Genomic DNA, 17190 nt, shown 5'->3' with positions numbered 1-17190 from the left:
GGTGTTTTTAATACAATTAGTTGACATTACTGTCTAGATTGTGGCAATGCAAAGATAGCCATTTTTTCCAAGTAGCATTTGAATTAAAATATGCATTGTTATGAGCTGCAGAAAGTAGCAAGTGTGCAGAAAAGCAAAACGAATTAGAAAATATACATATATATGTATGTATATATATACATACATATATATATAGTCTATTGTAGCCTGTTGACTATTACCACCAGTAGAGCTGTTGTACAAAGTAATACACTCGTGGTTGTGCTGTTGTTCTGAGTATCAGCATTTGAACATCTATGATCCAATCACCGACGTGCTTATGTTCATTTAAACATCACTCCCACTTTTGTGATATCACTTTAATTAAAACAATGTAAAGATTCAATGACCTATGCACAAACAATAAACCAGAGAGGAATTAAGAGGAGTGAGTAAAATATGTATATATCTTTTGAATTATTAATCTATTTTTGTGCCTTAATCCCTGCTGGGCTGTTAAATCCCAGCACCAATCATTGACCGAAGAGATGGATTAACAGCATGAAGAAACAGAGATACCAGAAGATGATATTTTTATGAAACATAAATCACACTTGGATTATTATTTGTCTTTTTTAATTTACTATTATTATTATTATTATTATTTACTAGTTACTAGTTATGTACTAGTCAAAAAATAAGAAGCAAACAAATACATTTACGTCATCTCTTATGTGTTTACAGTTTATTTTAAGCATCTTTAACTTCAGTGACATGTCCATTCTCGTGCTCTGCCACTTTAAATGTATTTTGTAAGTTAGATGAAATTAAAATAATTATAGGAAAACATTTTGGCAACAATTGGACATCATGAAAGTGAGATGATGTGAAGTAAGGTGAATAGATGATGTTTAAGTTGTGACTGCTGAAGTTCTTTAGTGTCACACCAAATAAAATACAACCAAATGTATAATTTAAGTATTAATATTTTGTTTATGAAAACAGTTACACCGTTTCCTTTAATTATTGGAGTAATAATAATAATAATAACTTTATTTATATAACACCTTTTAAAAACACAGGTTTACAAAGTGCTTTGACAAACAACAAAAACAAGAACAAACTAAACCAAACACAGAAGAACATAAACAAAAACAAGAACAAACTAAACCAAACACAGAAGAACATGAACAACAGCAAGAACATAACAAATTAAAAATACTAAAAATAATGAAATACAACTCAACAGAAAAGAACCCAAAGTGCACGATACCCAACAGACATATATATAACCCCGACCATCACAAGAACCATCATAAGAACCCAACAACACAAGCTGACACCAAGAGGAGTAGAGGAGGTGTAGTAAAAATGTATGCATGCACATAGTAACTAAAAGAAGTAGACTAGAAAATAGAAATAGAAAAATAGAAAATATAGTGCTTTAAGTTGAGGCCCATTGAAAGAGAAATGGTACAAGCACATAACTTGGGACACTTTTACAGTGATTTCAATTTCTGAACACATATTTTAATAACCTAATACATGACCCTTTAACAGAATGAATCCTTGTGTGGACCAACTCCATATCCCATTGTGAAGCCAACATGTTTGACTAACTGTGCTGAGTTCTATTGTACAAGCAGACGTGTAAATATAGGCAAATATAAATGTAAATCAGATGGTTAACGTAGCCTCTATCGTCATACTTTTAAATAGCATACTTTCCTATTGTCATGCAGTCTGCAAATATCACAAATAAAAACACGTAGGCATATTCACAATGGTCGTTAAAGTCCCTGATTTACAGCGAAGAGATCAAGTGAATGCTTATATGTTTAAAAACACGATCCATACCCTACAGGGCGCTGTGATCAGAGGGGGGTCATGGGATTTATTAGTATTTAAGAGATGGGTGTGGTTGACACATGCTTCTTGCCCGGATTTGAAGATCCTCCTGCAAGCGTTCACCGCGTGATCTGCTAGTCTGATTCTCAATGATGATATAAAAAAAAAAAAAAAAAACAGGAACCGTGTGGATAGTGACCGAGAGGGCAGCCTTTCATCTGACCAAAAAGAAACCCCCCCCCCCCCCCCACACAGACCATCATAAACAATGTTAGGTTGATTTCCTTTCTGTAGCCCTTTTTTGTCATTTAAATATCGTTTCCTTCGCTGTGTGAGGAAGCTTTGCAGATCTTCCTGACTTTTTCATTGTGGGTTTGGAGGCGTCTGTCCTGATGAAGTGTCGGCAGGGGAGGGAGGAGGAGACCAGAGAGAGAGGAAGGAAGGAAGCGAGGATAACGTCACGAGCAGCAGAATCGGAGTAAAACGGACTCTGTGGTGTTTCATGGACAGTCCTTGATGCGAGCCGGGCTCCGAGCTGCTTTTTGGGGGGTTTTTTAAAGACGAAATTTCGGTGTGTTCAGAGAGAGGATGCTTTTGTGAAGAGAGAGGAGGCTGTTCGCAGAGGAAAACGGCGACCTATAAGCAGCAGATTTCCCATCTCTTCTTTCTGGAGCTCCACTAAAGCCGAGAAAATGTGTGGAGCCCTCCTCCGTTCGCCTGCTTGCTGAAAGGATTTGCCTTATAATCGTGACATAAGTGGACCCTCTCTGCTGCAGCTTCTTTCTTTTTTTAATGACTGGAAAAAATATCTAGTTTAACCCTGCGTAGGATTTGTAAGTGGACTGTTTTTTTTTTTGACGACGGGGGAGAAAAAAAAGCAGCAGAATCATCGGGAGAATTAACAGGTAGCCGCCCATTATCAAACGCAGTGACAGCAGCTGTAGGCCAGTGTAAGAGTGTAAGATGGCTGGGGTGATGATGTTGCCTTTATTCATGGCATCATTTCGACTGAATTCATTTAGTCTCACTACATCCGCATTTTTCTTCTTTTTTTTTTTTTTCTACAGCAGCTTAGAAAAAAAGATGTGGGCAAAAGCCTCCATCAAGCCGCTCTGTGCTGATCAATATGTGATGTAGCTGCATTCATGGGGCCTGCCTGCCTGTTTGGGAAGCCCTCAATGCTGCAGACAGAGAAATATAAGCCGACATTTGAATCCGGCTTCCGCTCGCTTTTATTTCTCTCCCTACGGCTTTTTATTTCCTGCCTAGTGTTTGTTAGTCAATCGGGGGGGGGGAGGGGGAGGGAGGTGGCGGGGGGGGGGGGGGTGAGCGGCGTCTCTGTGACTGTAACATTTACTCTTGTCAAACATGCAGTGGACGGAGGCTGAGTGAGCACCGACTCTTCCTCCAGCTGCAGCTGTAGCCATGCCATGTCGGTGTAGTTGCACATCAAGATGTGCATCCAAAAGGGGTGGGGCAAGTTATACACTTTGCATCCTGTTTCTTCGAATTTTACGTCTGCTTGTGTGTGCGTGCGTGTGTGTGTGTGTCTGTGTGTGTGTGTGTGTGTGTGTGTGTGTGTTACAAAACAAAGCACTCCCTAAAAAAATGCTCAGGCTGATTAGCTTTAATGCGATAGGCCCTCCTCGTTACCATCATTATGAAGTGTATAGCCTCTTGTCTGCTGAAGACAATGCATGACTGCAGGTGGGATGTATCTATGGGGGCTTCTGCAAAAAAAAAAAAAAAAAATCCAGCATATGCTCTTTATAAAGATGTTCCAATATGACATTTTTTTTTTTTTTTTTACCTGATAAAGATTTTGACACCAGAGTATTGACTGCTTCAGAAATCCCCCTCAAAAAACCAGTTTGATTCAAATTACATGATGCAAAAACACTGATTGGTGACATTAAGATAGCTTTGACTAACATGTATCTCTCTGGCAGCACTGCTGGTTCTCATCACAAGATAATTACCCTCAAATTTGTCCATTTTTTTTTTTTTTTTTTTTTTTTTTTTAAATCCTGCTGAATTGGTGACCAGTATCATTACTGGTATCGGTGTCGAAACAACTCTATAGCTCACACGCAACATGCAAGCAAGCATCTGGCTGGACCCATCCAGGCCTGATCTCTGATGCATCAACCCCCCCACCCCCACCCCCCTCCCCCTCCTCCCCCTCTCCTCATTCTCTCCTCCTCATTGGCTAAATGAGCAGCTGTGCCAGGAGACCGAGGCCCATGATGATACACCCCTTTTGGCCTCCATTAGTGCTGTGTGATCCATCTGGTCGCAGGTCCCTCCAGGGAACAGTGACCTACTGTAGCTAATTGCTCTTCCTCTGCAGCGTGCACTGTATGCATGTTTGCTGCGCGGCCGCTATCATGGATTTGAATCGCCTCTCATATGCAAAAAAGAAGCTCCCTGTTTGAATGTGTAACTGTGCCCCTGACAGTTACAGGAAATGCTGCTTCCTACTGAGGGCGTGATGTGATGTACAGTGTGTGTGTGTGTGTGTGTGTGTGTGTGTGTGTGTGTGTGTGTGTGTGTGTGACCTGGGTTGGCCCTCAGCTAAAGGATCTGCAGCCAGCCTTTGGGTATATTTACATTTTATGTAAATCTCTTGGAGCAACAGCGCCTAAGATTACAAGACAACCACAAAAATGGCTGTGTGGCATTAGCACAAGTTTTGCCTTCATACACAACCTGCTGGGAGTTCATGGTGTAACAAGTTAACCCTCTGCTTTTTATAGAGGGAGTGTTCACTCTGTATCTGCTGCCGCCTGGTAGCGATGCTTGCTGCTCAGTTGCAGCTTAGTCATTACAGATTATTCTCCTCTGTAAAAACCCGGCATGACTGCACAGACATAAACAGATTACAAGTTTTTTTTTTTCTCTCACTATATGCAGGTCACTAAACCCCAGAGATTAATATGTGTTTTTTTTTATTAAATATTTTCTCTTGAAAATCTGGAACAAACAGTATTTAAAGCAAATGATTTAGTTAATTGGTTCATTTTTGCTTAAAGTGGATTCCTGGATTACTGGATTATGAAAGGCATGCATCTATGCTAATCCCAGTTGGCCTCACTGATACACATTATCAGTTATTTTGATGCATTTGCAGATGATTCTTAACGTAAGTCCGCATTTGGTCATTGACTAGGTGACTGCTAAGACAAATCCAAAATGAGTGAGCTGGAGCAGCTTCGCCAGGAGGCCGAGCAGCTGAGGAACCAGATAAGAGTAAGTGGGATATATTTTATTAGTTCACTTTTCTTCCCTAGCACGTTAATGCTGATGCGTGTTGCCTGCTGTGCAATGTGTTTGTTTTTTCAACCTGTAATTCCGTCTTCTTCAGGATGCCAGGAAAGCATGCGGAGATTCAACCCTGACACAGGTAAGAGGTGGTGGGTTCAGATGCTGTGCTATAAAAAGGTTCTTTAGCTTTTATTTATTTATTATTTGTTCGGGGGAGGGGCACTGTTCTATAGATAACCAGAGTTTTGGAGACCATCGGTATGAAAAAATGACACAAAACCTGTGCAAGGATTATAGTTTAAAGACCTGATTGTATATTCGTTTACACACAAATGTAAAAAAAAAAAGGCATACAATGATGTTAATCAAAACTAGCATCAGAAAAAAAATAGATGTCATGGGTTCCTAATAGCCCTGCATGAGTTTCCTACGGTGTTGTTTTTGTGTATTAATCTAAAGTAACCTTTTATGCACTCGTGTTTTCCAAGTTGTAAGTATCATTAAAGGTCACAGATTACACTCCTTTTCTACAAGTTTATATAAGTCTCACTTCTCCCCAAAACTCGTCTGTCATAATTGGGGAATTTGTAGTCAGACTAGGGACACATATTAGTGTTAAGAAAACATGGTGAAGTGTATTTAGCATAAAATGTGACCTTTAAACTTGGCATGAGTTAACAGTTGTTCCCGAGCTGTTTTTAAGACTCTGGCAGTAGATGTAATGTATTTGACTTATCTGAGGAAACCATACAGAATAATCTTTTCGTAACACACAGTTATGAATTGAAGGTTGGATTTTCATCTTTGGTTACCCTTTCTGTGCTTCCTCAGATAACAGCCGGTCTGGATCCAGTGGGGAGGATTCAGATGCGGACGAGACGCACCCTCAGGGGCCACCTCGCCAAGATCTACGCCATGCACTGGGGAACAGACTCGAGGTGGGTCCACGCTGACTCAAACATTTTCTGTATGTTTAAATGTTTTGCTCCGTGCTTTGCTAAAAGTAACATGACAATTTTACATGAAGTGTGCCAGTATAAAGAAACATGTTAAAGCTTTCAGCTGAGACACATTGTGGGATTATGTATTCAAGATCAATACGGATTTTAATACATAACTATGAAAGAATTCTGAACCATCAACCCGAATAAAACAATGAAAGTTACATCCCAATAAGAAAACGGACACAAACCAAACATGTTCATGCTGCAGGCACATTCGATTTAGAGTAAAACATCTACGCTCTCTGATCCAAACAGAAAAACAAACACAAACCTATTAACATACTGGTGCAGGAGTTTTACATGTTGCCATTCCAAGAAATGCATTTGCATGTTTATGTTATGCAGTCAAATCTGTCTGTGTCAGAATATTAAATTTCAAGATGAACTTTTAACTTCCGCTGGAAAGATCTAGAGAAACCAAATCGAATGTTAAAATCTGAGCTGTTGAAAAAATGAAGCCAATGTGGTACTTCAAAAGACTGCAGTTCCTCAAGTGTCCACTTGAAGTTGGCTCCAAATACCAAGAACTTCTCATTAGAGCCCATGTTAAAATGCCAGCTTTTGTTCAGCAGAAATAAACATGTTTACAGCCGAGGACAGAAAACAGTTTTGGTTTCAGTTTCTATAGCAGAACTCTTTATTGGTATTAACTGAATGAGCGGAGAATTTATAAAACTGATCTATTTTGACAACATTATGGCTAAGAGTTCATCGTAAAAATTGAATAATTAGGGGCGTGGTTGAGTTGACTGACAGGTGGGTACTTTGCAGCTGTTTGCCAGGAGGCTAAGGCCCGCCTCCTCTTCATCATGTCGCCTGTTTCTAGAGATTGGTCAAAAATTAGGAGGTAGTATTTAAAATTTGTCTTCATAGTGCCTCCAGTGGGTGAGGTCACTGAGTCCACGGTCATGTTTCAGTCTATCAGGGTCCCGCCTTTTTTAACCTAAGCCATTGGTATGGCTTGATATCACTTTATTGGTTGGAGGTTCAACGATTTGGTCTTATATGAAGTATTTCAACGATGCTTTCAGTTGTAATAAAATCTGATATTAACATTCATAGTGCTCAGAGGAGGAATCATAATGTCTTAAGTTATCTCTGACTCTCCCTTCAGTGCCATCATAATGTACTGTGTTACATGTTTGGGCATTATTCGGTTGGTCTGCACTGAAACTGGTTACAGACCTTGGAGATAAAACACCAGAGGCGTATCAATACCTCTCTGATTGGTCAGACCCAACTGGGGAACTGACTGAGGGGACACACACATGAAAGAATAGCATTTAGTTACCCTTTCTGTCTCCTGTAATAAGATCTGTTTGAACTATTAACTAGGGCTGTCAAACGATTACAATTTCTAATCACGATTAATCGCTAAATTGACCTCCACCTCAGCGACAAGGAAGTGTGGACAACAGGAACGCGAGGAACACAAAGGAGAAATCTTTCCTGCATATTATCTCATATGCTCTTTTGTAAAGCGCCTCGAGGTTACACTTGTTATGAAGTGGTGCTTTAAAAAATAATGATTGATTGATACGTTTCATTAGTTTATCACAAATAATCACATTTCTAATCTCATGTTTGTAATTCCATTATTTCTCATTTAAATTTAAATAATTCTACAAATTTTATTTTGTATATTTTTACTGTCTTAAGCTGAGAGTACTTCACTTCCTTTTTTTTTTTAAACTAAAGTAAGGATCCTCCTGTAGATTGAAGGTTATGACATTAGCTTAACCACAGAAAAAGGAACTCGTTACGAATCAAAAACTAACTGAAAACAGCTCAAAGTAATGGTAAAAAAGATAAATGTCCGATGTCATAAGGTGGATCACCGTGACTACAGCGAGACACTGCGGAGGCTTATCCACCTGCACCAATTAAATGCTGACAGCCCTCATATTAAAGGCAGGGTTGGTCATTTTTAAATATTAGCATGATTTTGAAAGTAGCATTCCCTCAGTGTCTGCACCCACCCCCTCCCCTCTGTGCTCCCTCAAAAGCCACGCCCCTCACTTACATGCACAAGCGCCATTGGTCCAGAAGTGGAGGTCAGCTCATGCTTTGAGTGTGGGCTCGTGCATACATGTTGTAGAGAGCGAGCAGGGAGATAGAGAGACGTGTTTGGTTCATCAAATCGGAACTTCCTGGCAGACATTGGTCAAAGTCTTTCCAGACTTACAGCTGCTACAGATGACAGATTTATTTCCTTTTTCAGAGCACCTGAGTTATTAATGTCTGTCAGGACCTAAAGATAATTTCAACCAAAATCTTAAAAACTGTATCTGGAGAAAATTACCAACCCTGCCTTTCACTTAAAAGTATCATAGAGATGATATAATCGTGTGTATAATTTTTAATGTGGAAAAAGTGGCACAACCTAAAGTCACAATTTGAAGTACTAACAAAAAAATACATGTGCTATGTTGAAATCATCGACTGTGTAAAACATGAGCGGAGTCTCAGTGACGTCAACCCATTGGTTTCCAAAGAGGCGTCATGAAGTCCCAACGACGGTGGTCTCCATATTTGAAATGTTAACTCTACGAATCTTTGGATGAATCTAGAAACGGGCACAGAAGTGGAGCTGAGGTGGGCCTCAAGCCTTCTGAGAAACGGCTAAATGTGCGCCCACCTGTCTGCCAGCTCAACCACGCCCCTAATTATGCAAATCTCTGCATCAATATGTAAATTAGGATGAGTATTGCAAAAATTCCCCCTGTACAGTTTTTACACATAGATAAGGTATTCTGAGTCCTGCCTCAATCATAGTTAAAGGTTTTGAGTTGGCACAGAGGCTGATTAATCAGATTTCAGTGCACTAATTTTATTTGTTTAATGCTTTGGTTTGAACGAGTTACAGTTTCCTAAGTGTGTTTATTACTAATTAGCAAATGTGAGTTCACTAATTTACTAAATTGAGATGATGAGCCTGGTAAACATTACACTTTATTCGCATGTTAGCATTGTCATTGAATGCCTGTTAGCATGCTTATGTTAACATTTAGCTCAATGAACTGCAGTGCCCAAGTCCACCTTCATCAAACTGCAAACATCTCTTTAGTTTTCTCTCTTAAAGAGCACAGAGGGAAAACATCAATCACATCAGTGTCTCTCAAAATATGTCTGGAGCAACCTGTGGGTTCGGGTTTTTTAGGTCCAGATCTGTCGAGTCAAATAAGATGAAAGTAGACGATCCTTTTATAGTGGAAGGTGTGTGTGTGTGTGCTTTCTGAAGTACCTGTTAAATGGTTTTTAACATTTTTGTCTGATGGTTACATCGTCAAACAGTCACTAAGGAAGAGTGTCTTTTCAACACTTTATCGTGAAGAGATAAGATCAGGTTTGAAACGTTTGTGTTGTTCTCTCTGTAGGCTTCTGGTTAGCGCCTCACAGGATGGAAAACTGATCGTGTGGGACAGCTACACCACTAACAAGGTAAGGTCAACTTCTCATCAGGTCATCAGCTGGCTCATTAGTCCGACTTTCTCTCAGCCTGAACTAAAAAATGATAATAAAGTCTTTATTTTGTAGAAGTGTGCGTCAGTCATGTAACAACGTGCTTTGTGCTATGACGTACGGGAGCGTTTACAGTGAAATAAGGAATTACATTTTTAGAAATCTAACCCATTTTATGTCCTTGGTAGGTCTTTACATTAGCTGTCCTTCTATTTCCGAAGGTTAATTAAGTGTCATTTCTGAACACCTTTCCTTTTTAAGATCCATGCCATCCCCCTGCGCTCGTCCTGGGTGATGACCTGTGCGTACGCTCCCTCTGGGAACTACGTAGCCTGCGGAGGCCTGGACAACATCTGCTCCATCTACTGCCTGAAGACACGTGAAGGCAACGTCAGGGTCAGCAGGGAGCTACCTGGCCACACAGGTGAGAGGACTCCCGCACTCTGCGCCGCTTCTATTTGAGTCTTCCTGGGGAGTCAGGCTGAGGACACGTTTCAGATAAGCACCAGTCGGCCCCGCCTCGTGGGGAAAGCTCTGCTCCCAAACGCCCTGAACAATAAAGATTTCATTTACATGGTTAATTAATCGCAGGGCAACACAGTCTTAATGGGCTGAGACATCCACTCCTGTCTGTGAGACTGTAGCTGCTGCGCTGCTGCTGCTGCTGCGTGCTGTAAGTTTAGCACCGTTTCTTCTGCAGATGTGAACAAAGTTGAGACAATTAAAAAGAAGATCCATTAAATTACACTTAATGGTGGAGTAGCTTGAAGTTTTCTTTTCCTCCCAAAGAAAGAAAAAAAACATCACCCAGTACATCGACACTCTACCTGAAATAAGCTTTATATCGAGATGAGCCTTTTCACACGCGCATATATCTCCTGAAAATACCCCTTCAGGCATGGCTGCACGTGTTTACACAAGCGACCACAGTCACCTGCCTTTAGCAAAGTGTCCACAAGAAGGGTGTGTCGAAGTGGGAGCGCAGCAGGTAATATTCAGGAAAAGTCGTCACAAGCGAGCGGGTGCAGCTGATGACATGTATATAACGCGATCTACACACATGTGAAGAAACGGCCTCTTTACTCTTTTCCTGCTCACCTGCATTTTCTCTTCTTCTCATTCGCTGACGCTGTGGATACGTCCAATTACAAGAAGAACTGACATGAAGACAGAAATGTTTATCGTGGCTCTCTGTTGCCTTGTAAACCTTTCAGACTTTAGACGGCATCCTTTCAATGTCACGCTTTGTCACCCTTCCCCACCCCCCAGTCTGACTCAGAATCTCCCGCTGTGAGGGATGTATGCGAAAGAGCATCTCAGTATGATATCGGGGGGGCGTCGCCGTCCTACAATTTTCAAGAAATGTTCAGGAGTGCATGTGTGAAAAGGGCTAAGATGTCTCTAAGGGAAGAAAGATGGCAGGTGACATATTAAACTCTAACACGGTCTGTGATTTTCTTACTTTAGTACCCGTCTGTCCTCAGCCGCTGTAATCTGCATTAGAAGAATATGAAACCTCCCCCCATCACTTATTATGGTGTGCTAGCAGCACTAACACTATTTTTCCCAGGCCCAACCCCTCCTCAGGCTACATCCAGTCCCGTTCAATATATCGGAGCATGTTTGCCTATTCATTGGGGCAGAACACAGCTTGAGAGGAAAGCAGGTGGCACTGCTGCTCTGGATATTTTGGAGGTCATAAAAATAATTCAGTCCATGAGGGGCCAGTGCCTTTTGTTAGGAAAGCTGTAAATACAAAGATATTATTTCATATAAAATGCTTGTACTGGCGCTGGTGGCGCACGCGCCCCATGTTTGGAGGCTATAATTTTCCAAGTGGGTGGCCCAGGTTCAAATCCAGCCTGTGGCTTCTTTCCCGCATGTTATTCGCCACTCTCTCTCTCTCTGATTTCTTTCTATCCACTGTCCTATCTCTCCATTAAAGGCGCAAAAAGCCCCAAACATAAATCTTTAAAATGTATGTAATGTACTTATAAGATAAGGGTAATAATAGTTTCAGAGATCTAATAAAGAGAATACTTTTTATATTACAAGCGCAGCTGTAAACTTGACAACAGCTCCATTTAAAATAATAATGAATAGTGCTTTAATATGTCGCCTACTCTTGTTTGTGTAAGTTGTAATAACAGTAACTCACCCAGTACTCTCTGTTCTCGTCTCTCAGGTTACCTGTCATGTTGCCGTTTCGTTGATGACAATCAAATAATCACGAGTTCCGGAGACACCACATGGTGAGCGGCAGAGATCATAAACACAGACGAGCAGGTCAAATCTGTCCCCCCCCCCCCCCCCCCCTGCATTGAAACCGGTGTCTTTACTCTGGGTCTCTCTCTCTGTCACAGTGCACTGTGGGACATCGAGACGAGCCAGCAGACCACGGTTTTCTCCGGCCACAGCGGCGACGTCATGAGCCTGTCCCTGGCGCCCGACCTTCGCACCTTCGTGTCGGGAGCCTGTGACGCCTCGGTCAAACTGTGGGACATCAGAGACAGCATGTGCCGGCAGACCTTCACAGGCCACGAGTCAGACATCAACGCCATCTGTGTGAGTGTGCTCGCGGCAAACTTGAGTTTTGTAAATCGGGAGAGTTTTTCGCCTATGTGCAATGGCAGACAGTTTAAAGGGTCATATAACATCAGAGGCACTAATAGGGCACAATTTGTCTTCAGAAGCGCTGACAGAGCTCTGTTAAGTCTTAAAAATAGCTCTGATGATGTCATCAGTATGCCAGGAAATGGCAGGGTAACTCACTGTATGATATGGTGATAAGATGATGTGCATGGTTCATGATCATGACAACATATCGATAGAGGCATTCTGCTTTAATTGATATATTACAAGACACTCATAAAAAGATAATTCACAATATCTGATTAACTGAAGAATATAAAATGCCCCCTTAAAGGTAAAGAGCAGGATTCATGTATTTAGTGACCGCTCTTTGTTGTTGATTTTTCATTAAATCCAACCTGACAGAAAGTAAATAACAGACTACGTCACTATGATGGATCTAAATATAAACCTGAACCCACAGAGCATGTAACTTCATCGTTTCTTTACCACTTTATGTTGAGCCAATAAACAGATGTTTCATTAGATTAGATTTCAATGCTTTCCGCCCCCACAGTGGTCCAGCATGTTGGTTTTTCCCCCCGTGTGTTTTTTTAATAACACTGTCATCAGAGCGGCTCCGGGATTTGTCTCTTGTGACGTCACACGCTGTCTTGTCTTCAGCTTTGGGAGGGATTTAACCCATGAGCACGCTAGAGGATTAACAAGATTATCAATTAACACCATATCTGAACATCTGCCATCAGTCCAGACTCCAGCTGAGACCAGCTCATGTTTGAGTCTGGACTGAGGCACAGAACCGCGTTATCTGATGGTGTGACGGCCGAAACAGTGACACGCTAATATTATCTCCTACACACACTCACTTTATATGTTTGCATGTGCTCTCGTTTTATCTTAAATACTCAATTTTCTTCCCTCAGTTCTTTCCCAACGGCAGCGCCTTCGCCACAGGCTCCGACGACGCCACCTGCAGGCTGTTTGACCTGCGTGCAGACCAGGAGCTCAGCCTCTATTGCCATGACAACATCATCTGTGGCATCACCTCCGTGGCTTTCTCCCGCTCTGGCCGCCTGCTGCTGGCTGGTTACGATGATTTTAACTGCAACATCTGGGACGCCATGAAGGGAGACCGAGCAGGTGGGTTGGGACAGAAAAACACCTGGGTGGAGGTTTGATGCCAAGAGGTTATATCAGTTATTTTATTAGTTAATTTGACTTTGTTTTCAGGCTCAGTAAGGTTTTGATATGATCTGAGAACTGGTTTGTTTGTTCATTATGTTGTGGAAATGCATCGTTAAAATTTAGCTTTTATTGGTTTTAGTTCTTTTTTCTCGATGCCTTTGAGGGTCAGTAAAAGTATTGTGTAAAAACAAAACATCCGACTGTTACAACAAAGTATTTAATCCGAAAGATTTTGGGAAAACAAAATGATTAGAAGATCTAGTTTGTGTATTGTCTTTAGTTTTCAGTGATGTAAATGTTGGTTTAAACGGAAATCTATCTGCCACAGAGGTTTGTGTTTCTGTATTTTACATACTTCATCTCATCAGGATAGTGAGTCGGAAACTGGGGGAGTCGGGGGTGAACGGGGAATAACTTGCATGTGAGGAGCCACAGGTCTGCCCGCTTTGAGGAATACGGCCTCTGTACATGTGTCACTCAAACTAACCGCTAGTCCACCAGCTTCCCTGTATTCTTATTCTCTTATTCTTATCAACTTATATTTCTACACTAGTTTGAGCAAAAGAAAAAACTGCGACAACAGACATAACTGAGGGACGCTGGTTCTGATGTACGCCACGGGTACGGACGCTATAGTGAAGAAAGTACGATGAAAATGATCTAAACTCCAAAAAGTGTTTCCACTTTTGTCAAGCAGCTTTTCACATGATTTGCAATTTGTATGACGTTACAAAGAGGTTAAGCTCCAGAATCTAACCTAAAAGCTTCATCACTAATTCATGGTGACTTATTTTAGAGGGGAATGGAGCTCCATGTCAGACTGGCTGCTGAATAACCGCCTGGTTTAAAAAACAGAAAACAACTCTTTGGTTAAACAGCCCGCTCTGTGTTACAAGTAAAAGCAGTGATAAGGTTTCTTTGTTCTCTGTGTTTTAAAAAAAAAGCTTTTCACAGCAACAAGTCTTCTTTTGTTTCTCCTCGTTCCTCCTGCAGGAGTCCTGGCCGGCCATGACAATCGTGTGAGCTGTTTGGGTGTGTCGGATGACGGCATGGCGGTGTGCACCGGGTCCTGGGACAGCTTCCTTAAGATCTGGAACTGAGCCACATAAAACCGCAAACACACATACACACACACACACACACACACACACACACAAACACACACACACACACACACATGCACACATACATGCAAACATGCACGCACATGTCCGACAAACAGGCACCGCTCCCACTGCTTGGGACACAGTTTGCACCCTGTAATCACTGTATGTAAGATTCAATCCGCAACATTTTACTGTACATAATATATATGACTTAGGTATGAGTTTACACACACAGACAAACACACACACACACACACACACACACACACACACACACACACACACACACACACACACACACACACACACATATGCACGCACACACATGAAAACATCCCGCTGTATGCAGAACAAGCCCTGAACACATGCCCACACTACCTTCAGCTGATTTAAGTTTAAAACAGCAAGGCTATAGTTACACAGTGACTTGGTATGAGTTGAGACACACACACACACAAGCACACACACACACACACACACACACACACACACACACACACACACACACACACACACACACACACACAACATTTGTGAAATGTAAAAAAAAAAAAAAAAAAATGTGACCAAAAAAAAAGTTGGATCTTCAGCTGCTCGAATACACAAATGCCACTTTTAGCTGAAACCTTTTCACACGTCTAACATGCTCATTTAGAAACACACATAGACATGCACACACACACACACACACACACACACACACACACACACACACACACACACAGACATGCACACACACATAGACATGCACGCACGCACACACACACACATAAAAACACTTTTTCCTGAGAGACACAGCTTCTCGAGTCAAACATGGGGAGAGACATTATTGGACAATTCTGTCTTTGTTTACAATGAAGTAGAAAAATGCACTTCAGATAAATTTTTTCTCGACTATTTTGGTCTCGGTACCCCCCACGTATCTCAGCGATGCTAATGTGAAGGAAGAACAGTGTTTGTGGCAGAGAGTCATGTGAGTCCTTGAATACTGAAAAACAAACAACCACTGAAAGCCGGGCCGGGCCGCCGATCGCCACAGTCCGAAGAAAACATTAACTCCTGTTTTCAACTGGCTCCTAACATCGAAACAGTCAGAGTTTTTATAGATATGTACCCCCTGCATACAGTACAGTACATCTGCTCTTCAGTTTTTCTTTTATACTTATTTTATTCATGTTCTCCCTGTGTGCCTCAGATACACTTTAAGGATTATTATTAGAGAATATTGATGAAGTTAAATTAAGGAAAAAAAAAAAAAAAAAAGATTTGAAACTCAGAAGGTGGGTGAAGAAAAAAAAAAAAGCATTGTAAGACGCATCTTAATAAAGCAGGAGCCAGCATTCGTACTTTGACTTTGTCATTGTATTGTCTGGACATTATGATGGTATAATTGTACATAATATTAATAAATGATAGCCTCTCCTGCCAGCTTTTGTGGTTTTTGTTCTTGGAGCACTTTGTCAATTGATTTACACGTCTGTGTTTTTGTACAAATCTAGTAAAGAGGAGTTGTTGTGGGGCTGATGTTGGAACATGCCTTTAAGTAACCGAGTATCGTTAATATGAGTGGGAGAAAATAACGATACCGCAATATATCGTCTTCAGGACTCGGGCTGTAACCAAATATCGATAATATTGATAACAACTCTAAAAGATTTGACACCGCGGCACCACTTCATGACTCCTCACGGGGGCGCTAATGACGTGAATGAGGGTAACGTGAGCGAACACAAAGTGGACATACTTCTAACACAAAGTATCCATAACACAATTGATTAACACTCTCTGTGTGAAATACCGCGATTTAAAACGGCAAGAGTATCTCCATGGCGCCTTCAGACACTTCCGTCTTTTCACTGAGACTCTTCAACAGGATTTACCGGCAGTGCATTTATTTTACACATTGATGATCCCTTGGGGGTCGATTTGAGCACATCACGGATCAGCTGTGATCTGTTGCACCACTGGCGGAATAAATAAGAAGACGACGACATGGGCGGTTCTAGGCAGGGGCCAACAGGGGCCAGTGTCTGTAACAGTGTAACACCCCCTGTGGCCACCGCTCCAAAAGGAAGAGCCCCCCTCATAACACATGCACAGTATTTGACTCAACAACCGGACTCACAATCTAGTATTAAATACTGTTACTGAAACAAATATAAATCATGGTATTTTATGATGAGCGCTATTATTTGGCATAATATTTATATATTTTTTAAAGGGATCATCTTTGTCTATTTTTCATCTGGGTTTGATGTTCGCCTCTGACAAAACAATTAGCCCCAGTTTGGCCCCCTCTGTAAATGTGGTCTAGAACCGCCACTGGACGACGATGACAGCGGGAAAATGTTGGACTGCGGTGAAAGAAGGTAAGAGAAAAGCGTGATAAGCGGTGAACAGGAAACCATATTTCAGTGAAGAAATACATTAGGGCAATCAAATAATCAGCCGAGGTGAATCACAAGTTAGAGAATTCTCTTTATTTAGGTGCACTTTGCAGATTTGGTGGTGAAATTTCAAAGAAGTGAAACGATTCTCTGCTGTATTTATGAACACATATCACAGAATCTGTACATTTCACCAACTTTCACTTTTCTCTACCAAAACTCCACAGTGCACCTTTAAAGTGAACCATCATCAAAATAACTACTCACTACTTGTTCTCCTCCATTGAATTGAAAGAACTGAATTATTAATGTTTCATTTTATTTACTCATTACTGGTCGAAGGAGCCGCACAAGCTGTTCCAA

The 17190-nt window shown here is 41.3% G+C and overlaps 1 protein-coding gene across 2 annotated transcripts; it reads left to right on the top strand.

Annotated features, from left to right (window-relative positions):
- Positions 1-2222: 2222 nt before the first annotated feature.
- gnb2 (guanine nucleotide binding protein (G protein), beta polypeptide 2) lies at positions 2223-15868 on the top strand. Of its 2 annotated transcripts, none has more exons than XM_065963047.1 (10): positions 2223-2660; positions 4997-5076; positions 5192-5230; positions 5923-6029; positions 9473-9536; positions 9819-9981; positions 11743-11809; positions 11921-12122; positions 13073-13289; positions 14328-15868. In XM_065963047.1, the coding sequence occupies exons 2-10, from the start codon at positions 5020-5022 to the stop codon at positions 14432-14434; spliced, it is 1023 nt and encodes a 340-aa protein (XP_065819119.1). In that variant the 5' UTR covers positions 2223-2660; positions 4997-5019; the 3' UTR covers positions 14435-15868. The 2 variants fall into 2 exon arrangements, with proteins under 2 accessions (XP_065819119.1, XP_020507090.1); XM_020651434.3 differs by having other exon boundaries at positions 2226-2732.
- Positions 15869-17190: the final 1322 nt, after the last annotated feature.

The sequence above is a fragment of the Labrus bergylta genome, chromosome 14 (genome assembly GCF_963930695.1).
Source record: "Labrus bergylta chromosome 14, fLabBer1.1, whole genome shotgun sequence".
Classification (NCBI taxonomy): domain Eukaryota; kingdom Metazoa; phylum Chordata; class Actinopteri; order Labriformes; family Labridae; genus Labrus; species Labrus bergylta.
The sequence above is the reverse complement of the archived record's forward strand: the minus strand, read 5'-3'. Positions and strand labels throughout refer to the sequence as shown.